At 36.0% G+C, this 26,767-nt stretch overlaps 1 protein-coding gene across 1 annotated transcript; it reads right to left on the bottom strand.

Annotated features, from left to right (window-relative positions):
- Positions 1–14,191: 14,191 nt before the first annotated feature.
- LOC107763313 (oleosin L) lies at positions 14,192–15,455 on the bottom strand. Its single transcript, XM_016581790.2, has 2 exons — positions 15,062–15,455; positions 14,192–14,591 (listed from the first exon to the last, which is right to left on the bottom strand). Exons 1-2 carry the CDS (start codon positions 15,361–15,363, stop codon positions 14,453–14,455), a joined length of 441 nt encoding a protein of 146 aa, XP_016437276.1. The 5' UTR covers positions 15,364–15,455; the 3' UTR covers positions 14,192–14,452.
- Positions 15,456–26,767: the final 11,312 nt, after the last annotated feature.

Raw genomic sequence — 26,767 nt, forward strand, 5'->3', positions numbered from 1 at the left:
TGCGTCTCCTATGGGTGAAACTAAACTTAGGAAGTGCGTCTCCTATGGGTAAAAAATAAACTTAGGAAGTGCGTCTCCTAGGGGTAAAAATAAACTTAGGAAGTGCGTTTCCTAGGGGTAAAAATAAACTTAGGAAGTGCGTCTCTTATGGGTGAAACTTTAATGATTTAAACTAGGAAGTGCGTCTCCTATGAATGAAAATAATTTAGAAAGTGCGTCTCCTATACATGAAATCTTAATTCAGGAAGTGCTTCTCCTATGCATGAAATAAAACCTAGGAAGCGCGTCTCCTATGGGTAAAATAGACTTAGGAAGTGCGTCTCCTATGGTAAAATCTTAATTTAGGAAGTGCGTCTCCTATGCGTGAACCATTTCCTTCTTCCTGAATTATTTACTTACCTGTGTTGTCTTCCCTCGAAACTGCTGGGGATAACACTGTTGGGGAATTATTTACTTACCTGTTGGGGGATAAAATGTTATCAGCTGGGGATAACGCTGTCGAGGATAACACTGCTGGGGATTTTGATTCCTTCAAAACTAGTGCTTCATTCTTCGGAAGGCTGGCCTTTTGCTTTTTTCGAGCACAAGTTTCATCCTTTTGTTCTGTCCACTGGGGGACAACTTCCTTCATTAAAACTTATTATGCTGGGGGTAACACCGGTTCAAAGACCACTTCCCTTGAAACTGGTGCTATCTTTATTCTTCCCCAAATGGGTATCTGACTTTCAGAAAATTTTCTAAATGAAAGGAAAATTTTCTGCCCCAGTTTGACAATCTCCCTTGTGGCATGCATTTCCGTCATCAATGCTATTTCTTTCACCTGTTTCAAATCAAACAAAATTTGTTAGTTTAAAAAGCAGTGGTTGGTTATGATACTCCTACTGGGATGGTTTTCCCTTTCTCCTTCCTTGCTTTGCGTTCCAAAACTTGTTGGGGATGATATTATTTGCTGGGGATAATCCCTTTCTGCTGGGGATATCCCTCTTCTTTTGTAGCATAGCTCGGAAACTGGCATTTCCCCGACCTTTTAGTCTCGTATGAATTTCCCAAATCATGATCATTTCTCTTCTTGATTTGTCCACGGGCCTTGGCTTTGAGGTTTATCACCTTTGATTTCGGCAAGGATATCCCTCTTGACACTCGTCAATTCTTTTGTCAATTCCCTTTTGCTGGGGATATCTTTCTTGACACTGGCCTCACGCTTGTTCCTTGCTGACTATACCACTTGGATGTACTAGTCAGATCTTATCTTGCATAATTGGAAAGCTGATGGCATATTTTGAAGTCATTTCTCACTTGTTCTGACCAAACAGACTCTACTGGGGAATTTTTCTATGAAAGGAGAAAGATAAAAAGGAACAGAATAAAAGACGAAGGAAAAAGATGACTCTTTAACAAAAGAAACTATAAATAAAAAGCCTATCAAACGCAGATACCGACTCTAATAATCATGACATGCACATGTAGCCTATCCTCTGCCGTCAATCGTCTTTCAAGATCTTCACTTGGCGATTCCCCATCTGATTCTCAATCTTATTCGACTTGTAGTGCCCGAAGGGTTTTCACTATCAAGCCTCTCTCATTTTGGTTTTTCTCTCAGCTTTCATCGCCTTATGGTGTCCGTAAAGATTTTCACCGATAAGACTCTCTCATTTGTATCACTTTCCAGCTGGGGATTTGGAGTGTTTCCGGTATGATTCTCTCTGCTGGGGATTAGAGTCCTTTCTGCTGTGGAACAGAGTGTTATGTTCACCGGTAAGACTCTCATTTGTCTGACTTGGTATCTTTTGAAGACTGATCAAAAGGTCTTTCTTTGGACCGTAATGTGGGATTTTGGATAGGCTTAGAAAGAAAAGGTATTAAAGGCTCAAAACAAAATAAACTTGGGGTTCAAAATTACAACCTTCAGAACCATATTTGCTTACAACAAGCGCAACTCTTGCCCCAGTTTCTAGCTTGGGGATTTTTTATTTTTGTTATACTATGTTACATTATGCATACTATGCACATTATGCACATTATGCACCCTATGATCGAGCCGTGAAACGCCTACGTATCCTCTTTGAGGAATCAGGTCAAACGTAGTTCCCAATTCCTCTCTTTCATTTACCTATTATTTCCTTTTCTTTTTTCTCTTTTTTTTTCTTTTTCTCATTTCTCCTTTCTCTTTTGTTGTTTTCTTTTCTTTCTTTTTTTTTTCTTTTCTTTTTCTTTACCTTCCATGCTCGTATTTTCTAGTCGTTGCTACTGATTCCGAAAGAGGGGTACGAAAGAAAAACAAATAAGGCTCAAAAGGGGTAACGAAGGATAAAGTGTTTAGGTAGCAGAACAAAATACCTTCGTCATTCCAGTCTTCAAAACATGCCAAGTGTAAACAACACAAAGATTTGTAGCCTCTTCTGAGGGTGCTGGACTTGACAATTATATTCACACATTTCCTTTTTCATTTGTCATTTCTAAAGCACTGTCGGGCGACACTCTCACCCTCATTATCATGAACGACCCTCATGCCAATTTGGCGAATCTTGCTTTTAACGGTTTTCTTTGTGTTTTACTTGCCCTAGTTCCACATGACTCGAGATCCGAATAATCTCAAACCGTCCTTATTTCCTTTAAACGTTCTGATCACCTTTCCGAGGTTTTATGATTAACTTTTAAGATTAGGCCCAAACTGTGTGCGCATGTCATGTCACAAGAATCGGCGCTGAACAAAAATGATAAAAGGACTAAATATAAAGATGACTGGAAATAATAAAAGACCGGATTTGCTTTAGACTACCGGTGGAATGGTTTGAATAACAAGACAAACAAAACAAACCAGAATAAAATCCTAAAACAAACTGGACAAAACTTAAACAAACCGCTATGACAAATGGAAAGATAAGAAAGTTTAACACAAGACAATATCCGGACTACAACCCTAAGAATAATCCGGTCAACAGAAATGACAACAAAATAAGCCACCACAAGTTTCTCTCTTGCTAACCAAGGAACGGAGCGTCCTCCTACTTTATCAAAACTGGCATCTTAGCCACTGAGCTTCGCATCAATACTGCCAAGACCATTACCAGCTTCAATATCATCAACCTCCGTCAACAAGTCCCCAATAGGATTCGAGTGCTTCTGTTATCAAGCCTGATCCCTGCAGAGTGTGTATCATGAGGTGCAGGTAAATGATTCTGTGCGATATTCTGGGTGTCATTGTCCGGCCTACCACAAACCAACCACCTTAACTTTCCTTGCGATTCAAGACAAAACAAGTTAGAATGGACTCAGTCGGTCCTCATTATTAACAACATCCTTTTTTTCTCTTTTTTTTCTTTCTTTTTTTTTCATTTCATTTTTTTTTAATTTTTTTTTTAATTTTTTGTTTTTTCATTTTTTGTTGTGGTCGAATCTTATGGAGATTGCCTACGTATCATGACCCCGCATGAATCAGACCTTGCGTAGTTCGTACCAATAAAAGATAAATAATAATAAAACATTTTTTTTTCCAATTTTCATATTAAAACAAACTGGGTTTCAAAGGTTTGAAGGTGACCTACAAACTCGAAAATCAAACAACCCACATATTCTAATCAAAAGATTTACAAACTCCAAAAACAAATGGTCAGCTTCCTTTCTCCATTTGACAAATGCAACCGAACGGTTATTTTTTGCAAATGTGGCCCCTTCCAAATTTCACATGAATTTTGAGGCCGGAGAGGATTATTTTATGACACTTTACAAACTTGTTCGTTCTTTTACGAAAATAGCCTTTCGACAACTGAAAGATACTCTAAGGCTATTTCGGCAAGAACGGTTTAAGACGCGGTCGAAGCTGGCTCGACTTATTTTTGACTAAAAACCCAAATGGTATTCATCTGACCGCTGACTCTTTGTTTTTTTTTTTTTCAAATTACAATAAAAACCTGGTGTTGCAAACACGGCCCTTCAGCACCTCGGGAACGAAGATTTTTAAGGCTGTGTGGGTCAACTAGACAAAAAATACTAAAAAAAATGACCCAAAGGTGGCTGTTTATGCAAAGTCAGCCCTCCGGCGTCCCTTTCGGGAACATTCGTCTATGTTTTGACAAAACAGCGTCACCCGACTTCTTTATGACAAAAAATTTGACATGTTTTTTTATTTATTTGTTTGTTTTTGGTTATTTTAGCAAAAAAGGGGAGGTTGGACCCGATGAGGGTTGCCTACGTATCTCACATCCGGTGAGAATCAAACCCGCGTAGTTCGGGAAATGATGAATGAAGTAAATGAACTAATTTTTTTTTATTTGTTTTTTTTTTTGAAAGGAAAGACTTATAAAGAAGAAAGGGAGCATTTTTGAAAGAAATGCTTCTAAAAAATATTTTTGAATTTTCTTTTCAATTTTGAAAGAAGAATGAAAATATTTTTCTTGGATTTTTTTTAAAGAAATTAAAAGAAAATATTTTATTTTTTATTTTTATTTTAAAAAAAAACAATAAAAAAAACTTTCTAATGAAATAAATAGTGAAAAATATTTTTGGATTTTTCTTTTGAAAATTGGGGGTCTAAAAAAACTTTTCTAGAAAGGAAATAAAGAAAAATACTTTTTGGATTTATATATATATATTTGCAACAAATAATAAAACCACGTTCAACACACGACTCTTTTTTATTTTCATTTTTGGCATTTTCATAAACAAATAAAAAAACCATTTTAAAAACAAGACTCTTTTCATTTTCATTTTTCATGGTAAGACAAACTATTTTCCTTTTCTATTTTTTGAAAACAAGACAGAATAACGACTCTTTTTTTTTCTATTTTTCCTTTGCTTTTAGTAAAACAAATTAATAAAACATTTTTTTTTCTCAAAATTTCGGCAGAGTTTTGACAGTATTTGGGCATTGGTTTTTTTTCAAAAATAAATAATTAATTCCCTAACCGCTATTTCTCTTTTTTTTTCTTTTTTCTTTTTTTCCAACGTTCCCGAGATTCAAAAACTGGTCAACATGCAGGTTCGGAATAAATAAATGCACAGCACAAATAGGATGCATCAGAATGGTCTTTTTATTTCAGGTTGCTAGTCCTAGACGGACCCAACCCCTGTGTTGAGTCCCCTAAGTCAAATTGCAACATGATGCAAATAATCGTTCCTACTAGGGATCCGGCATGAAGTCATGTTATTCTATGTTTAAAACCTGAGTCGGTGTTCTAGACTGTGTACCCGAGCGGACAACTCGAATCGAGGAGGGGGCAACTTTCCGGGAACCAAAGGGCCATCCGGCTTAGTAACTTGTCCGGCCTCTTTCTTATTTCAAGGTATGACACTAATAGAATAGGGAGTCTCAACCCGTAAGCACATCCCCGGAGGTAAGAAGAGAAAGGTTTCAGCACAATTTGTATATAGTTCAGATAATATCAAAACGGTAAAAGCAGCATTTAGCACATTAGGCTCAAACATGTAAAAATCAGACAAAGCCAAATATAACAATTTATCTAAGCTCAAATTTCTAACCCTGAACCAGTGGTTCTGGGTTAAAAGCCATCCCCAGCAGAGTCGCCAGAGCTGTCACACCTCCTTTTTCCGCCCCCGCGAGGGGTGAAGGAGTTTTTCCAATTAAAGGACAATCGAAACGGGATTTGTTTATTCATTTCAGAGTCGCCACTTGGGAGATTTTAGGGTGTCCCAAGTCACCAATTTAATCCCGAATCGAGGAAAATAATGACTCTGTATTACAGTCAGCGAACCAGAAATCCGGATAAGGAATTCTGTTAACCCGGGAGAAGGTGTTAGGCATTCCCGAGTTCCGTGGTTCTAGCACGGTCGCTCAACTGTCATATTCGGCTTGTTTATCTGATTTTTTTATACAATTATGAGCTTATGTGCGGATTTTAACTCTTTACCGCTTTCATTATTATTATTTTACAGGGAATTGCAACGTTGTGAAAATGTATTTCGAACCGCGTCACAATCAATGTACCCGTGATCGTCGACACACTTTGACTCCGCTGAGATTTGGATTTGGGTCACATAAATGTGCACCCGAGTTTAGGAAAGTAAGATTAATTAAGACGCGTCCTAAAGAAACTAGCGTGTTGTTATTTTGGGTAAGGCCGTGGAGTTCGCTAAGCGGCCTATCCCGAGTTCTAAGTAATTAACACATACATTTTGTGAGGGCCCCGCAATTTGCATTTTTATTTGGCGAAGCTCGTCTCATTATTTTTTTTTATTTTTATTTTTATTTTTAAAAAAAAGATAATCTTAGAATGACTACATTTTTTATATTAAGTTTAGTCTCTAAAATAAAGAAAGAAGATCCTAATTAATTAGGAGTTAGAAAAAATTAAGAACATGTAACATACTAATTGCTAGATTAGGACCAATATTAAATGAAAGAATTTTAAAGAAAAAAATCGAAATTATAAATAAAATAAGAAATTCGACAACTAATATTCAAAAGAAATCAAATATACTTAGATTGAAGCTCAGCATTGTTATATAAAAAAAACAACTATTGGAATTAATTATTCATAACCATTTGAAACTAAATTTAACCACAATTACTAAAGCTTATTAGAAAGATTATTAAACTTAAACATTATCTAGTCTTGTTTGGCTTTAACTAAATTTAACTATCCATTCATGATTGACCTACTGTTGACCGTATTAAAACTTTCATAGCTAGTGAATTAACCCATTTTGCCAAGCTGATTCACTAAGGACCAACTTATGTTATTTTTCTCTTATTCCAATTATTAAATAGTAATACATGATGTAATCACGTGATTTTTGCCCTATGAAAGAATTACTCCCAAAAAATTCAAAATAAAACAATTTTCCTTTGTGTGCAATTTTTGTTATTTTTGTGGTATTTTTGTATAATTATTTGTATTTTTATGAGTGCATATTTATTTGTTTTAATTAATAAAAATATAAAATATATCACATTTTCATTTAGTATTTAATTAAGTTTGTTTTACAAAAAATGAAAGTCACAAAAATAGGAATATTTTGCATTGTTAGCATTTAATGTCAAATTATGCAATTTTGTTTTAATTGGTGTTTAATTGTGTATGATAATTTTTGTTAGGAGTTTAATTAGTATTTTTTAGTTAATTTAGTTTGTATCTCAATTTAGAATTTTAGTTTTATCAAAAAAATAAAATAAAATAAAAAATGAAAGAAAAGAGGGCTACAAAACGTTAATATTTGAATTGAGTCTAATATAGCTATTTTGACTATTTTACCTTATTTCGTCGCAAAATAAAATTACAAAAAATATATATGTAAATTTTAGCTTATGTATTTCTCATAAACTTGAAAAAATACAAAAATAGTACCTTATTTTTTATACTTTATATAATTTCGAAAATTATAAAAAATATAGTTTTATTAATGTTTTGTAGTCATTTTAAACTTAAAAAATATAGAAATAGTACTTTATATTTTTATCGTTGTATAATTTCGAAAATTATAAAAATAAAAAAATAAAAAGAGTTATTAACGTTTTGTAGCCATTTTAATCTTGAAAAATACAAAAAATAGAATGACAAAAATAGTTTTATTTATGCTTTGTAGCTATTTTAATCTTGAAAAATACTAAAAAAAAAAAGAAGAAGAAAGAAATAGTTTTGTTTTAAAAGTTAGTCTTATTTTTGTAGTTGTTTTGCTTCCATGGGATTAATTGAATAACATCGTGTTTTATTCTCAGGTCTGGGCAAAAGAATAATATTTGGGTTCAAACTACCCGTTTTAGGCCTAATTTTTGGACTTAGCCCATAATAATCCGAGTCCACCACACATGGGGGACACGCGTGGGAACACGGACGGAACCCCACCACGCATGGGGGACATAAGTCTTGGACCCCTACACGCGTGAGGTCCTTTTCTTGGAATAAGGTAACAAGAGAACGGGCAGAACGTGAAAAGGGGGTGGGTTTTAAAACGAAAAGAAAGGAAAAAGTGAAAAGGAACGTGGAGGAAATTTCTGAAAAACTGAAGAAGGGACTGTTCACTTTCTTCCTCATTTGAAACTGAAGAAAAACGAAGAGAGAAATGTAAAGCTTGGCCATGGTTCCTTTTTCTTTCACGTCCAAAACGACCTCACGCCATAACCATCGCCACCCCTTCGAAACGCCATCCTCGCGCACCACCATGCGCGCCCCATCAACCACCCACTGCCCGCGACGTCCTCTGCAGCAGCCATCACTGCTGCTGCTGCCCAACACCTCGACACCACGCCTCACTGCCCCGTTGTTGCTGTCACGCCGACCATTGCAGCAGCGAACCCAGCTGCTGCCGCTGCTACTCCTCGACACCACGACACCCTCGTCCCTCCATGATAATCCACCATAGTCCAAACGTCCAGCTGCTGCTTCGTCCTTTTTCAACGTCCACAAAACAGTCCGTTCGACCTCCAGTAGTTCAACTCCGAGGTCGACTTGGGTTCGTTCAAGTTTTAGATTTTTCTTTCAAGATTATTTAGTTCATTTGATTTATTTTCTGTTAGGGTTTTTGGTTTTAAGTGTTGTTCGTAATCTTGTTTCGTTCATTCTATTTTTTTCGGATTATTGATTCTTTTTTTAAAGTGTTATTTTGTAATCTTGTTTTGTTCATTAACTCTCCTTCTTCTTCAAGACCTTTTTATTTGGTCAAGGTTTTCTTCTTTTGTTTGAGTGTGCGTTATAAGCTACATTCGATTTGAACAACTTCGTCGAAAAGATAGTTTATGACTGCTTTGTTTGGACGAGTACAACCCGAATCACTTCTTTGGTTTGTTTTGATACTTGAATCATTTGTGTGAATTTGATTTAAGGATTGGTTGTAGCTGTATAGTGATTTGGTGTAGTTATAAATCAGAGAGGTTTAAATACAGATTGTCAAGAGTGAGGGCTAGGCAATAATAATAGGGGATTTTCAGGGATATTTTTGGGTGTTTAAAAGATTTAAAATGTTTAGTGTTAGTAGTCTGCCAGTTGAATATTCAGTGAATAATTGAATTAAGGAATTATTTAATGAAAAAGGAATTAGTAGTGCAGAATACACCCTGTCTGGTATCTTTAAGGGTGAAAAATCAGAAAATAAGCATGAGATTAATGATAAAAGTGTATAGATGCACATGGGAGGGAATATACAGGCTGAAAGTGAAAAGCTTTGAATAAATAATGTTTAGTTCTAGCCTATAAATAAGGGGAGTTGATATAGAGAAAGGGACAGGAAAAAAAAGGATTGAGACTGGAAATTGAGAGAACAGAAATTTTCAGAACTTAAAAGTGAGAGATAGACTAATTTTTCAGAACTAAAAATCAGTCTTTGAGAGCTAAAAACTGAAAGTGAGGTTCTTTTCTTTACGGCTGAAATCAGAACTGTGTTACTGCCTCTGTTGGATTGCGTTTAGTACTACTGATTTTCAGCCAGGCTTTCTGGGGTTTTCAGTTTGGTTCTGACCATTGTTACATTGGTTATTGCTGTTTTGTTGCTGTTATTTGCTGTGGGATTCTGTTGCTGTGCTACTGCTGTACATTGTTGCTCCTGACCTCTTTTCTCTATTTGTAGTTCGAATTCCAGGTACACATTCGAATCTTGTAGTGATAAAGCTTTGAAGTTGAATTGCAGCAATAAAATCGAACCGCTTCAATAAAGCAGATAGTAGACAATCTGGTCTATTTAGTTTTTTATGAACTGTTTTATTTTTTTATTTTTTTTTTATTTTTTGTATAATTGGATTGAAAAGAGAAGGAATCGTATAAATGGTCATGCGCTGATATAACATGAACCTTTCAATTTTATTAGATTAATGGGGTAAATCATGATAAGTAGCATATCTCTAGTTAGTTTTTGTTTCCATGCATATATTCAAGTAGTCCATAAATGAGATAAAGTACTTAGTCAAAACCCAATTAGTATTTCGTTTAGATGGTTAAAACTAATTTCCATTAGTCCTCTTAAGTGATTATACTCTCATCAGTATTGGCATTAATTCATGTTACAAATAATCTCACATAGATAGATTGTGGACTTGATAAAAATGTAAAAATAAGGTGGTTGGGTAGTGTCAACATTATAGCTCCAATAATAATAATAAAAGTAAATAAATAAATAAATAAATAAATAAAGGTCGTAGTCGATAATTTTATGTATTAATAATTAAGTATACTTACACTAATGTAGAGTAGTTTCAATAAAGTATAGTTAAATTGCGAATCCATTAGGGTTAATGAATTAGTCTATAGCTTTGATCATTTAGTTAACCTCACCACAGTTAAAAATGGCTAACTATAGTAACGTTAGCCAATCTTGTACGTTTTTTATATACATAATTCTATTTTTAGTAATATTAGCTTATGGAATAAGGCGCGAAACAATTTTCCATTTTTACAAGTTCAAGTATAATTTTCGTTAGCATCTGTTGTAATCTATTAATTAAATAAGTTACGGTTTTTTTAGCATGTAATTAACCAGGATTTTTCTTTATTTAGAGACAAATAAAAATAGAAATGTAGTTACTTTCCTTTTAAAAATAAATAAATAAATAAATGAGACGAGTTTCGTCAAATAAATAAAAAAATAATAATAAAAAATTTGCAGGACCCTCAGTAAAGGTTTAAGAAATTTTTTAGTCGGGAAGGGCCGTTTAGCGAATTTCATGGCCCTCCCAAAAGATAATAATGCGCTAGAATCTTTAGGCGCGGCTTTAGTAAATTACATTCCTAAATATGGGTGGACATTTTATGCGGCCCGAATCCAAATCCTAAGACGTTGAATAGAGTGTGCCTAAGATTGCGGGTTCATTTGATGTGGCGCAATCCGAAAACATACTTTAAACGGCGTTCACTCTCTCGAATAAATATGTATATGTAAAAGCAATAAAAAGTAGAATCAGCACATAAGTTATTCATGTAAAAATCAGATAATAGCTAAATACAACAGTTGAGCGACCGTGCTAGAACCACGGAACTCGGGAATGCCTAACACCTTCTCCCGGGTTAACAGAATGCCTTATCCGAATTTCTGGTTCGCGGACTGTTAAACAGAGTCATTCTTTTCCTCGATTCGGGATTAAATTGGTGACTTGGGACACCCTAAATCTCCCAAGTGGCGACTCTGAAATAAATAAACAAATCCCGTTTCGATTGTCCTTTAATTGGAAAAACTCCTTCACCCCTCGCGGGGGCGGAAAAAGGAGGTGTGACACATGAAATAGCCTAAATACAATCAGTAAAAGAAACGAAGAAAAAAAAACGAAATTAAAACTTCAAAGTTCCATTCTTCATGTATTCACGCTTCACATTTTTCAGCTTGCAATAGCTAGTATTACAGTCGTGTACCTGGTATTTGAATACAAGGAAAGGAAGAATAGGATCAGCAGCAGTAGAAACAGCACAACAACAACAAACAACCAGCAGTCAGAAAACCCAGCAGTAGACTTGAAAACCAAACAGAAATTCCAGCAACCACTCAATAAAGCAATAACAAAGGACCAACAGTTAACTCAAGAAGCCAATTGAAAATCCCGGAAGCAAACATTAGGCAGAGATCACACTCAGGAATACACGGAAATAGTATTCGGATATTTTAGAAATCCTCTTCTTCAAGATTAAAAGTATATTCTTATCTCCTCTTTAGTTCTGAAATTTTTATCTCTCCCAAAATTCTCCTCCAAATCTCCTCCTTTTAAGTGTCAAATGAGTCTCTTATTTACCCAAAGCAAGACCCAATCTTTTTCCACTATGTGCACCCTTTAACTTTTATTATTACCCACACTTTTACTTTAGTAAAAGTAGTCAACGTGGGCCCCCTATGTTCTCTCTTTTTGAAAAGTAGTCAAAGTGGGCCCCCATGTTCCCTCTTTTTGAAAAGTAATCAAAGTGGGCCCCCTTGTTCCCTCTTTTTGAAAAGAAGACATCATTATCCACCTTTTCCTTTTTGCTTTTATCATTACGTCTTGTCCCCCACCATAATTAAATAATCTGCAACTGGTTAATTCCCGTATTACCCCTAAAACTACTGTTACTGCCTTGATTCAAAATCTGTTATAACTTCAAAAATCTATCCAAATAACAATTATCACACATTTAAATAACAATTAACTATAAAAATCACACAATTTAGACGTTAAATGCTAAAAATGCAACGTACATTATTTTTATGATTTTGTAAAACAAACTTAAATAAATACTAAATGCAAATGCGACATATTTTTGTAATTTTTTATTAATTTAACCAATAAACACGCACAAACAGAAATACAAATAATTATCAAAAATGCCACAAAAATTCTAAAATTGCACACAAAGAAAAATTGTTTTATTTTGGATTTTTTGGGAGTAATTCTCACATAGGGCAAAAATCACGTGCTTACACTAATACAGGAGCCGGAGGAACTGGAGTTGTTGCATGTGCCTCATTGTTTGATTTGAAGGGATGACCATTGTTGATCAAGAAGTTTAAGAATCAATTAAAAGAAGGAGATAGAGACAAAGAAAACAGTCGACTTAACTGATAAAGAAATGAATTGTAATGGATCGTAAGCTAGAATTTACTAGCTATGCTTTGATACCATGAAATTGTATGAAGTAGCAGAAGTAGTAGATGGACGAGAGAAAATGAGAGAGAAGATAGAAATGAGGAGGAAGAAGATAGCATCAGATGTGTTATTCTCATTAATTTAAAAATTGAATATTAAAAGTGTATATTTATATAAGCTTCACATGGCTAACTAACTTAACCACCTTCTTCATTCCTATTGGTGGTGTCTAATAAGGGAAAATACAAAAATACCCTTATGTACCCCCTTTCTCAACAAAAGTAAAAACAAGAGTCCCTATAAGTATGGGACCAAAATCAACAACAAACCCAAAAAAGGGGCTTGAAGGTTAACGAAAGAAAGACGTGGACATATAAATGAGCCTTCTGTATTGGTCAAAATTTGGATTAAACTTAATAGTTACAAATGGACGTGATCGAGAATTAAATCGACCACGACATAAGGGTGAAAACTCATCTTAAGAGAAATTAGCGCCGAGGTCGAGTAACGGGCGTATGAAAGTAACAGTAGGATAAATTAGAATAGAAAGAAGAAATATTTCATTGAATACTCTTTCAGTTGTACTTTTTTAGAGTTTCTTAGGGATATCCCCTATAAATAGGAAAAAATAAAGAACAAAAGGGGATCTTCACTTTTTGATAAGAGAACATTGTAAAGGGTTGACTAAAGAGAATATACCAAAGTTTGTACACTGATTACATTGTTCGCAATTATGTTGTTCATCCACAAGATCCAAAGACCCCTTACACATTTTCATTTCCTACCACCCCACGTTATTGTCAGGGAAGAAAATCGTCCAATTCACCTTACATTTGGGTGATAAATCTCTTCTTATTATATTTATTGCCATTATCTACATTTATTGCATGCTTCTATTACTATATTCATTGACAATCATTGGCCATATACTTGATACTTATTGTTCTTGAACACGGTCTCATCCCATTGATATTTTTCGATTTTAGATCTATAATTTATTATGTTTAACTAGGATTCACTCTTTATTTCCTCATTAATTGGTTTAACAAAAAGCTCAAACACTTTTTGGTCAAACAATTTGGCGTAGTATATGGGGACTTCTAGTTAAAATTTTAGTTTCTTCTAGATAAAAAAAATGACAACGACCATCTTTTTTTCGATTGCACAAACTAATAATGACAGGAAAAGGAGATGAAAGACAAAAAGCAGTAATGGACGTCTCTTGAACACCATCAACGAGGATGACAAAGAAGACGAGGAGAATGTGACACCGAATGCTACACCCAGGCAAAGTAAGTAACCTCCTCTCATGAAAGTGTAACCGCTTCACGCGAAAGGGGAGCCTCCACATCCACAGTGTAACCGCTTCACGCGAAAGGGGAGCCTCCACGTCCACAGCTGAGTAAGCGCCACCAACAAAGTATCCTAAATAACATACTCGACAAAGCCGTTTAAAGGACGAATAAAAACGCCGCACAAGCAGATACCACATCAACCGCCGACGAGCAACCTGCTCCCCAAACGGGTAACACTCACACACCGCTGTTAAAATATTGCGAGTTTAAGCGGTTGCGGAGTTTAAGTTAATTGTTCTTTATTTATATAGTATTGCTGAAATAGGGCGTACGCAGCCTCCAATTGCTACTCACGTTCACAGTTTACGTAGACAGAAAATGGAAAGCGAGGAGGAGGAAAAAAAGCTTATACGGCAAACAGCATCAGCTCTATTTATTTCAATTTGATCGCAAAACATTAACTAGAGATTACTAAAATAAAGTAAAAACAAGAGTCCCTATAAGTATGGAACCCAAAAATCAACAACAAAAAACCCAAAAATTAACAAGAAACCCAAAAAATGGGCTTGAAGATTAACGAAAGAAAGACGTGGACATATAAATGAACCTTCGCTAACTAATGCAGCACTTCCCAAACTCCGTTTTGAACTTTTTGACAAAGTGCAAATTAACCCTGTTGTGTGCCGGAGATTTGCTGTTGTCCAAACTGCTCAGCTCTTTCTTTCATCTCCCGAGCCTTTGTAGCCAGTTTGTCCCTTGCATGCTCCAACTGCACCGCACCAGGTGGGTGCCTTCCTGTCATGTACCTACATGGGTTTAAATTTTATATTTTTTAGTAATGAAGTTGTTGTACTAAATTATAACTTCTAAATTTATATACTGCTCCCCCTATTTCAGTTTAGGCGACAACATTTTCTTATTGATCAGTTTTAAGGAAGAACTGCACATTTTTTTATTTGAAAATTAGTCTGTTTAAAAAACAATTATACAATTTTATATTTAAAAATAATTTAACTTTTAATATTCGTAATGAGAAATTCGTATAGTCCTACTAATATTGTAGTAGTTAAAGACCACAAATTTCAAAAGTTTTATATCCACGTCAAATGTTACAAATTTTATAGTAGTAATTAATAACATATCTAAGTCTACAAATTTAAAAATTCTTTCTTACTTAAATCGAATTGGAATGGATGGAGTACTATTTATTGACATTTTAGAGTTTTTTCACTTATAGTAAGATTTAATGAGTAAGTAATATTTATTGACATTGTACCTGTAGATCCAAGACAGAACGCTAATTGCCGCCACGCCAAAACCTCCGGAAGCCAAGAAGCCAAACATCAAGAGGAATATAGTAATGGTCGCAGGGACAAGCACTGGACTGAAAATCAGCAGCAAGGGAGTGGCTACAGTCAGTGCAATGATCGTGCCGGCCAAAGTCAAGCCGGAGAGAACCAAAAGAGATCCGCCGGCGGTAACGGCGGTAGCAGCCTTCACCACCTGGTAAGACCTAGGTGCAGGCTGCTCATGATGATGAAGATGATGAGTATGCTGATGGCCATAGTAGTCAGCCATGGTTAAATGTTAAACGAACTAACTAAACAAGCGAATATTGATTGAGATTTTCAAACTGGGGTTGAAATGGATGAGGAGAGTATGGGATTGGTGGAGCTTTGGAATTATTATTTATAGAAGGGCGAAAGGGAAAGGTTAAGGAAGAAAGAGGGGCACGTATTTGTGGAAGATGGATGACGTGTTAGAGGAGTGAATAAGCAGCAGGTTGCATGCATAGAGGAGTGCCTCGTTACGAAACACGTACATATAGTCAATTGTATTCTTGCGGATTTACGACTGTTGGGGACTTTATTTTGAATTGGTGTCTACTTTATGTCGAGGGAATAGCTGCCTGATTATTGATGGTAAAGTTTGCAGTAGCCGACTAGCCGTCCCAGAGGGATAGCTCGGCCCAATCGAGTAGCGTTGCCATTCAAGTTTTTAGCGGGCGTTTGGATAATTGTAAAATTCCGGAAAAAATAAATCTTTTTTTTAAGTGAAAAAAAAATTTAAAAATTAGAGGTGTGTTTAGAATGTTAAACGTAATACACCGCAAAATTCAGTAGTAGAAAACCCACACTTGTATTCTTTATTTTATGTAGTTTATATAGTACAATGCACGTAGATAAGCCAGGAGTCCGATAATAGGGGAAAGTTGATACAAGAGATAAGCCGTAAGAGTCCTAAGCGGCTAGGCTACTATTCTAAGTCATTATCATAATATTTGAATATACATGATAAGATTAAGATGGTCTAACACTCCCCTTGCAAACTAAAGGTGGATCTTTCATCTTGAGTTTGTCTTTGAGAAATTGAAACATGGTCGTTGATAAAGGTTTTGTAAGAATGTCTACCAGTTGATCCTTTGTGCAGATGAATTGAACTTGAAGATCTTTTCTGGCAAATTTATTCCTCACAAATTGAAAATCAATCTCCACATATTTTGTTCTTGAATGAAAATCTGGATTGATAGATAGATAGGCTCCGCCAATGTTATCACACCATAAAGTGGGAGCCTTAAGAAGTTGAATATACCAAGATCAAAAAGGAGGGATTGGATCCAAGTAAGTTGAGCTGATGCGTTAGCTAACGCTTTGTATTCAGATTCTATGGATGAGCGAGCAACGGTACGTTGCTTTTTGGATGACCAAGAGATAAGATTGTTTTCTAGAAAAATAACATAACCGCTGGTGGATTTGCGATCATCAATGCGACCAGACCAGTCGGTATCCGTGAAAGCTTGCAAGTGAAGATAGGAAGATCTGGAGAAGAAGAACTATTGCTTCTTTGTGTATTGGAGATACCTTAACACTCTTTTCACGACTGCCCATTGATTCAAAGAGGGACATTGCATAAATTGGCACACCTTATTCACAACAAATGAAATGTCGGGCCGTGTAAGAGTAAGATACTAAAGAGCTCCAACGACATGTCTATAGAGGGTAGGATCACGAAACTCTGGACTGCCACCGTTGAAAAGCTTTACTGTTGTGGCCATTAGAGTGAGTTAAGGTTTACAATTCGACATGCTAGCTCTATCAAGAAGATTGTTAATGTACTGTTCTTGCGAGAGATAAATACCAGAAGAATTTCGTGAGACGAAAACTCCAAGGAAGAAACTGAGATTGCCTAGGTCTCTAACTGTTGCCAAGCTGATCCACAACAGATTCAAGAAATTTGATGTTGCTACATGTTACAACAATGTCGTCGACATACACTAACAAAAATATGCAATAATACCGTGAGAGTTGAAGATGAAGAGGGAAACATCAGCTTTAGAGGCTGAGAAACCTATAAAGATAAGAAATTGTTGGAGCTTCGTGTACTACGCCCTCAGAGCTTGCTTGAGTCCGTACAAAGATTTTTGAAGCTTACAAACATGGTGGGGATAATGTAGATGAGCAAACCCCTGAGTTTGAGACATGAAGACCTCCTCTTGAAGGTCAGCGTGTAAGGACGCATTTTGAACATCCAATTGACGCAAAGGCCAATTATTAGTCACAGCCAAAGTTAGGACAATACGTATAGTTATTGGTTTCACCACGGGGCTAAATTTGTCACAAAATTCGTGACCTTTAACTTGATGAATCCCCGTAACATTCAACAACTCCAAATAAGTTCTTTTTTTTTTCGGAAAACCCATTTGCACCCCAAGACGTTCATTGTTGGTTTGTGAGGAACTAAGGACCATGTTTTGTTCTTGAGCAAGGCTGTCATTTCGGCAGCCATGGTTTCTCGACATTTCTTGAACTTTTAGGCTTCAGTGAAACATGTGGGTTCTACTGTGGGTGGTGAAGACTGTAAAGAAGGGGAACAAACAGCTGAATATATTTTGGGTTTGGGGTTGGGTCTCAATTGCATGTGATGTGTGCGCTGAAGGGTGAGTGGCTGTTGAACTCGTTTTTGCACTAGTGGGGCTGTTTTTGATGGACTACTGGAAGAAGAAGGAGGTTGTTGAGTTGTAGAGTTATTTGTAAGGTCAACAGCTGGAGTTAAAGTAGGAGAAGAGGAAGAGGACGCTGACAGAATTCTATTTGAGTTAGGAAAAGAATTAGGAGATGAAGAAGTGACAGAGGGAGTGCTATTCAGAACATGTGCGAGAATGGGAGTAGGACTTGCATCTGGTTGTATGAAAACAGATAACTCTGAACTTGGGGAAACAACATAATGTATAAGAGGCTTAATTTAATATTGTGGAATGCATGGATCTCACTACTAGAAATCCGGGAAAAAGCGACCGCAAAAAGCGACCAGAGTTGGTCGCTATTGGGCTAAAAAGCGACCAAAAGGGTTTGGTAGCAATATTGATGGTCCCTTTTATTTAGGGACCAAAGTTGGTCGCTAATTAGCGACCAACTTTGGTCTCTAAGCTAAATGGACCAATTTTTCCGGATATTGACTATAGAGACCAACTTTGGTCGCTTTATTAATTTAATAATATAAATTTGGCGACCAAAGTTGGTCTCTAAATATAAAATACGTTATTTATTTATTTATTATTAATCATTAAAAAGCGACCAACTTTGGTCTCTAATCCAAATATTATATTTTAAAATCTGGAAACTAGAGACCAATGTTGGTCGCTTTTTTATTCAATTATTTATTTATTTTATTAAACTAGCAATCAACTTTGGTCCCTAAATACATGAATTTAATTTATTTTTTAAATATTAGCGACCAACTTTGGTCGCTATATCACCAGAAATTTTATTTTTTTAATGAAATAGCGACCAAGTTTGGTCGCTTTTTGTAGAAATCTGGGTAAATAGCGACCAACGTTGGTCGCTATTCTCCAGAAAATTATTTTTTTTAACATGAAAAGCGACCAAATAGAGACCAACTTTGGTCGCTTTTCTGTGTATTATTTTGGCAGAAACTGCCTGTTTTGGCAGCTACACCACCTGCCAGTCATACCAAAACCCTAACAAGCAACAACAACAACAATTCAAACAACAATTCCAATAACAATACCAAACAACAACCCAATAACAACAACAACACAAAAACAACATTAAAAACTACATTAAAACCAAGAAAGTGTAAATTTCAATAGAACTACCAAACTAAGTTGACTCTTATTACAACCCAATGGAAAACAAATTGTATTTGTCTAGTTCAAATTGTCTAAAATTCATTCATTGTTTGGTACATCATTATCATCACCGTCTGATGAAGTGTCATCATCATCACGGTATTGAGAAGGGTCTATTTGTCGTTGACGGGAAGAATGATCACGGGGAGGATGGGAGGAACGACCACTTGGAGGACGGGACGCACGAGCACGGGGACGGGCAACCTCTAGCGATGATGGCCGAGACCGGGGAATCGAAAAAGATCCAGCTAGGAGATTTTTGATCTGCTCTTGCATGCTCTGACACTGAGCGACCATGCCAATATACTGAGCATCTCTAAGCTTTTCTCTTTCCTTGGACGGTTCTAGCTCGGATGTGAGCTTTGTCACAGTCTCCCACATAGCGGAGAGGCTCTCCCCATCAAGTTGTTCGGCTTGCGAGGAAGTCCCTATTCCTTGCATTCCACATCTATAGCGATGGAATGTCTTAGTAGGAAGGCCGTATACCTTCCCCCATTTTGGACCGCCTGCAGCCCGCGTCTATAGTCTTTCAACATCCTCGGCCGAAAGTTGGAATGGCGCGCCCGACTAATTAGGTGGCTGGCTGCGTATGAATTCCTTAGCTTCAACTCTGAAGCGATCCTATAAGAAAAAGTAAATTGCATTAGTATTTCAAAATTTATATAAAAGTAAATGAAAATACTTAATGAAAAGTGAAAACTTACATGTACAGTCGAGGCACGTCCCTCGACCCACCTTTCTTGATCCGTCTCTTTCTTCTTCTTCACAATATGCGTCTCCCTGAATAGCTCATCTTGGTTCATCGGACGACCCAACTTCTTTTCCTGAAAACTCATAAATTTTAATTAATAAATAGAATAGATATACTTTGAAAATTAAAATAAATTAAGCAATTACGTACCATTCTTCTTTTTATTGTCCCCTGGCTGATCGCACCTCCAGTGTGCAATGATTCTCCCTTCTCAGATGCGCGAGCTTTCTTTCCCTTTTCGCTCTTCTGTAAGAACTCTGCATTAAGCCATTGCCTTTGCAAATCATCCCAAAACTCCTGAAGCAACCAGCCAGGCTTCTAGTTCAGCTGTCTAGATATGGAGAAAGAATGCGACAACCGCTTGCGAGCTTTGAGATTAAAATTTGCAGCCACGTCCGCGCTATACTGGTGTTCCCATACACACTTGCTCTGTATTTCAAAAGTTAAATATTATATGGAAATATCATAAATATAAATAATTATACTGCTTAAAAGAACATTTATACCTTAAATTCATTGAAAATTGCCTCCTTCAGTGAGAATGGGAATTCACGCCAAGACGCATAAGGGGCATCATAAAGCTTTCTGGTTGCTTTGGTGATTATCCTCGTAGTAATATTACTCGGGAGGAACCTGCAATTTAATAAATAAAACAAATTAATATCTTAGTAAAAACTGTACAAAACAATAAACATAAAAATAACAAATAACTCTTACCCATCACCCTCAGGGACTATGATGATCCTGCCATACTGATCATAATGCACCTCCTCGTCAGAAGCAGTAGCAACATCAACATCATCGTCCGAAACATGTGTATCAGAGGCATGTGTGGAAGGAGTAGGGGGTCAGAGCTACTATCCCGCAAGCGAAGGCCTCCAATAGGTGGAGTCACTGATGACGATAGATGTGATCCCTGTGACTGCGACATAGCTGCACGGATCGCAAGTGGCTGTGATACTGACTACTGTGACCCGAGTGGCTGTGACCCGACTAGCTGTGACACTGATGGCTGTGATCCATGTGGATGTGACATGGATCGATGCGATCCATGTGGCTGTATGTCGGACGCACAGTCCGATGGCCCTGTGAAGAAACACCCGGGGTCTGCACGAAGGTGTAGGGCTGGTGATGCTGTGGCAGCTCAGTATAGCCATAGGGTAGAGGCTGTGGCATAGTGATAGGAAAATCAGAAGATGGTGGAAAAGATTGATGAGTAGTATCTTCTACCCTCCTCTTTTGCTTCCTAGCCTTTTCTCGACCCCGAGAACCACTACCTTCATTGTTACCTTGACCCTTGCCTGTCATCTGCATAATATAATACATATTTAGATTGAAACATATAAGGAAACTATCTATAAATGAGAGTTATCGAAGAAACCAACTTTTTAAAGCTCATCGACGTATTCTTCCTCGTCAGAGAATTCTTCTTCCTCACTAGTTTGAGCTTCATCAGTTGATTCTTCTTCCTCATTTTCTATAATTCTTACTTCATTTATATCAACTTATTCCAATATGTGTTCAGGATGTTCCAAATCATTTTCTAAAAGTTCGTCCACTATTTGGTGAACACTGGAGATATCGTTTTGATATGCAACATCCAACACATTCTCGACTTCGACCCTACCTACATGCTTAGTTTTGATTAAAACCCACCAATCGGACTTATTCCGCCGAAATGGATAAGGAGCATAATACACTTGCCTAACATTATGTGCAATTATGAAAGGATCATAGCGATCATACTCCCTCGTATGATTAACCTCAATTATGTTGTATTGATTGTGTACTCTCGTACCTCTTGTTGGATTTGGGTCAAACCACTTGCATCTAAAGAGAATAATTTTCTTAAATGGCCTACCTGAATATTCTAGTTCTATTATTTCTTTGAGCACACCATAATAATCAATATCTCTAACTTGGTTGCCATCACCACCTTGAACCCACACCCCACTGTTGTTGCTTTTTTTATTTTTAGAGCAACCCTCTGTATGAAACTTATAACCATTCACAACGTACTTGGAATATGTTGTGACCTCAACCCCAGGTCCCCAAGATATATCTTTCAAAAATTGATTTACACCATTATTTGGATCATTTACCTACATATTGTTAACAAAATTCATAAGTTAGCATAACTTCCAAACATTGTTTACCTACATAGTGTTAGAATATTTTAAGGATATACTTACAAATTGTTTGAACCACCTATGAAATGCCGTATATACAACATCTTGGCCAAATTGACCCACGAAGTGACTGTGACAAATCAAATATTTTTAGTAGTTGCATTGAGATGTAATCACAGTAAATTTTATATTTTGATAACTATTAAATCAATACTTACTTGAGAAATGGTACTACTTCGGGATAATTTAGCAACACATGAAGTGTAGCTGACTTGAACTCCATATCACTCAAATTTCTCTTTCTACCATCCTTAGAACATCGGCCTGGTTGATTGAATATGGACGTAGGCGGATATAATGGATCATTCGTAAGGTCGACCGTGTGCCTGTTGGGCCTATTCCTAGCACATGGCACGTTGCTCTCAAAATAATAAGAACAAAAATGAGCAGTTTCCTTTGCAAGATAAGCTTCGCATATATATCTTTCAATTTTGTTCCTCTGCTTAACAAATTGTTTGCATTTGGCAATTGTCCTATATAATTTCAGGTTAGCCAAGAACATTCAAATAAAACAGAAAATTATATATGGACTATAATATTACCTCTCAAAGGGATACATACATCTGCATTGAACAGGCTCTCCAAGTCATGCCTCGTGTACAAGGTGGATTGGAAGGTGTTCCATCACATCAAAAAACCCACATGGAAATATCTTTTCCATCTTACCCGAAGTTACACGAATGTTCTGATCCATCCGGCGTAGGTTTTCTTCCCTTAATGTGGAAGAACACAAGTCTTTGAAAAATAAACTACTCTCAGTGATGGGTTTCCAGATTCTTTCAGGCAAACCAGAAAACGCAATAGGCACTAAGGTCTCCATGAAAACATGACAGTCATGACTTTTCAAATGGCTCAACTTCCCTACCTCCATATCAACTTTTTTCTCAAAATTCGACGCATAAACCTCAGACATCTTCAATTTCGTTACCCAATCACAAATCTGCCGTCTTTCCTCCAAAGTGAATGTGTAACTTGCTTTGGGCTTGAATAACTTACCATTGTTTGTTGTCTGTAAGTGTAATTCAGGCCGCCTGCAATATTCTTATAAGTCCATTCTAGCCTTCGGGTTATCCTTTGTCTTACCTTTAACATCCATCACTGTATTGAACAAATTGTCAAAATAATTCTTCTCAATATGCATGACACCAAGGTTGTAACAGAGAAGATTATCCTTCCAATAAGGCAACTCCCAATATATACTCTGTTTGGTCCAATTATGAGTAACACCGTATCCGGGGAATCTATGCGGTGGAACTTCAGTAACTTTACTGAAGTTCTGGACCCTCTCCCAAATTTCATCACCTAAAAGTATCGGAGGTGGATAATCATATTCCAGTTTATTCTTTTTGAAAGCATTTTTCATCCTTCTAAACTCATGACCCTCAGGCAAGAATTGACGATGACAATCAAACCATGATTGCTTTCGGCCATGTTTCAAAGTGAACGCTTTACTATTTTTCATGCAGTAAGGACAAGCTAGCTTCCCAGCAGTCATCCACCCAGACAACATTCCATACGCAGGAAAATCATTAATTGTCCACATTAAATTAGCACGCAAATTGAAATTCTGCTTGGTTGATATGTCATATGTTTCAACACCATCGTACCACAATTGTTTTAGCTCATCAATCAAAGGTTGCAAATATACATCTATCAAACCTTTCGGATTACGTGGACCGGGGATAATACAATTTAAGAATATATATAGACTAGTCATGCACAACTTGGGTGGTAGAGTATAAGGTGTAAGAAAGACAGGCCAACATGAATACGGTGTCGCAGATACAGAAAAAGGCGTGAAGCCATCCGTACACAGACCTAACCGAATGTTCCTTGGTTCACTAGCAAAATATGAATATGTCCTATCAAAGTGCTTCCAAGCTTCTCCATCTGAAGGATGGCACATAACACCAGGTGGTCTTCTATTTTCAAAGTGTCATATCATATGAGGAGCAGAACTCATCGACGCATATAACCTCTTTAGCCTAGGTATAAGAGGTAAATAATGCATCGCCTTGATAGCGACCATCTTCCCGCTGGAAAGCCTCTTGAAATGAGACTTTCCGCAAAATTTACAACTGCTTAAATTTGCATCATCTTTATAATATAACATGCAACCATCTTCACAACAATCACTTCTCATTGACGAAAGTCCTAACTTAGAAACTAATCTCTTTGCCTTATAGAAATCACCAGGTAATTCGATTTCCTCGTCAACTAGTTCACGCATAAGGTCAATGAAATAATTCATGGCTGCTTGAGAAATATTCCAATCAGATTTGATACTTAGTAATCTAACTGCAACATACAACTCAGAGTGCGGACGTCCTTCACGTAGTGGACGACTAGCTTCCTCTAACTGTTCATAAAAATGTCTTGCTTCATCATTAGGAGTTTGTTCAACATTTTCGTTGGGCTCACCCCCAAAGTGCATTCCAAAAGCATTCGCAACCATATCATGAATTCTGGAATCACTATTTCTATTCTCCCTCGACCTACTACTTTCACCAACAACCATGTTATGAAATATCCCATGGCTACCATCCATCTCTCCATGATTAGTCCACACAAAGTAATTCTCTATAAACCCCACCATATAAAGATGAACCTTAACTTCCTCCGGTTTTCCAAACTTCATACAGTCGCACTTAACACAAGGGCACCTAATTACTCCTTCTTTTATGTATGGCGGAAGTGACATTGCATGTCTAATAAAGTCCTCAACCCCTTCTATAGGATAATTCCTATTGTACATCCAAGAACGATGTTGCATCTATTTAAATAAAGCAAGAACAAATTAAATTAGTTAATTCATAGCCTAATCTTTTTTTAGTTAACTAAAAGTCCAATTCATATCCTATTATTGTTGCTTCATAAAATGAAATTTAACCCCATATATAAATTAGTCTACCTAAATAGTTAATTTATTTGAACCCTAAAAGTATTAATAAGAACCCTAAAAATTGCAAATAATATATAACATGGAGAAATTGAACCCTAACATGGAGAAATTAAACCCTAACATGGAATTAACTTTGAACTAAACATAGTTGAACAAATAATATATAACTTTGAACCCTAATATATTGGAATTGAACCCCTAAAATCACTGTTTTTCGAAAAAATAAAAGAAAGGAGAGAGAAACTAACCTTGGGAGTGGAGGTCGCCGGAATTTGCTGCTGCCGTCAGGGGTCGCCGGTGGCGGGGGCGTCGCTGCTGCTGGAAGTCGGAGGGGGGAAGGGGTTTTGAGTGTTAGAGGAGAAATATTTTAATTTGGGGAATAATTTTGAAAGAATAGACCTGAAACCCGTTTTGGCTCCTATTAAAAAAAATAGCGACCAAACTTGGTCGCTATTTTGGTAGCCAAATTATTTTTGACTGTTTGACCAAAATAGCGACCAACGTTGGTTGCCATTTTTGACCGTTTGACCAAAATGACGACCAACTTTGGTCGCTATATTTGAAAATAAATAAATAAAATAATTATTTTCCTCTTACATACATACATACATACATATATATATATATATATATATACATACATACATACATATATATATATATATATACATACATACATATATATATATATATATATATATATATCCTACAAAAGCAACCAACTTTGGTCGCCTTTTGGTCAAACGGTCAAAAATGGCGACCAACGTTGGTCGCTATTTTGGTCAAACAGTCTATACTTAGTGCATAGTATAGCGTAAGTATATATATTATATATATATATAAGCTATATTCGATACAGTATTACCTAATACACTTATACTTAGTGCATAGTATAGCGTAAGTACATATATTATATATATATAAGCTATATTCGATACAGTATTACCTAATACACTTATACTTAGTGCATAGTATAGCGTAAGTACATATATTATATATATAAGCTATATTCGATACAGTATTACCTAATACACTTATACTTAGTGCATAGTATATAGCGTAAGTATATATATATTATATATATAGACACACACGCCCGCTTCGTAGTACTATTCATCCCTTGTATTACAAAAGTGTTAACGACTTACATTTATATTATTTACATAGTAAATACAAAAGTGATTTCTAATTTTGACCATATAGAGACCAACTTTGGTCGCTAACTGTAAATGAATTTAATTTAGCGACCAAAGTTGGTCACTAACAGTACATTTATACTTAGTGCATAGTATAGAGCGTAAGTACATATATTATATATATATAAGCTGTATTCGATACAGTATTACCTAATACACTTATACTTAGTGCATAGTATATAGCGTAAGTATATATATATATATATATAAGCTATATTCGATACAATATTACCTAATACACTTATACTTAGTGCATAGTATAGCGTAAGTACATATATATATATATATATATATATATATATATAAGCTATATTCGATACAGTATTACCTAATACACTTATACTTAGTGCATAGTATAGCGTAAGTACATATATTATTATATATATAAGCTATATTCGATACAATATTACCTAATACACTTATACTTAGTGCATAGTATATAGCGTAAGTATATATATATTATATATATAGACACACACGCCCGCTTCGTAGTACTATTCATCCCTTGTATTACAAAAGTATTAACGACTTACATTTATATTATTTACATAGTAAATACAAAAGTGATTTTTAATTTTGACCATTGTTGACCAGAATAGTGACCGCTAACTGTAAATGAATTTAATTTAGCGACCAAAGTTGGTCACTAACAGTACATGAATTTAATTTAGCGACCAAATTTGGTCACTAAATTTTAATCAGATTTATTTATATTTTATATAATATTTAAATTAATAATAAAAATTATTAAACGTTAGAACTGGGTCCCACATTGGCGACCAACGTTGGTCTCTA

The sequence above is a fragment of the Nicotiana tabacum genome, chromosome 6 (genome assembly GCF_000715075.1).
Source record: "Nicotiana tabacum cultivar K326 chromosome 6, ASM71507v2, whole genome shotgun sequence".
NCBI classification, from domain to species: domain Eukaryota; kingdom Viridiplantae; phylum Streptophyta; class Magnoliopsida; order Solanales; family Solanaceae; genus Nicotiana; species Nicotiana tabacum.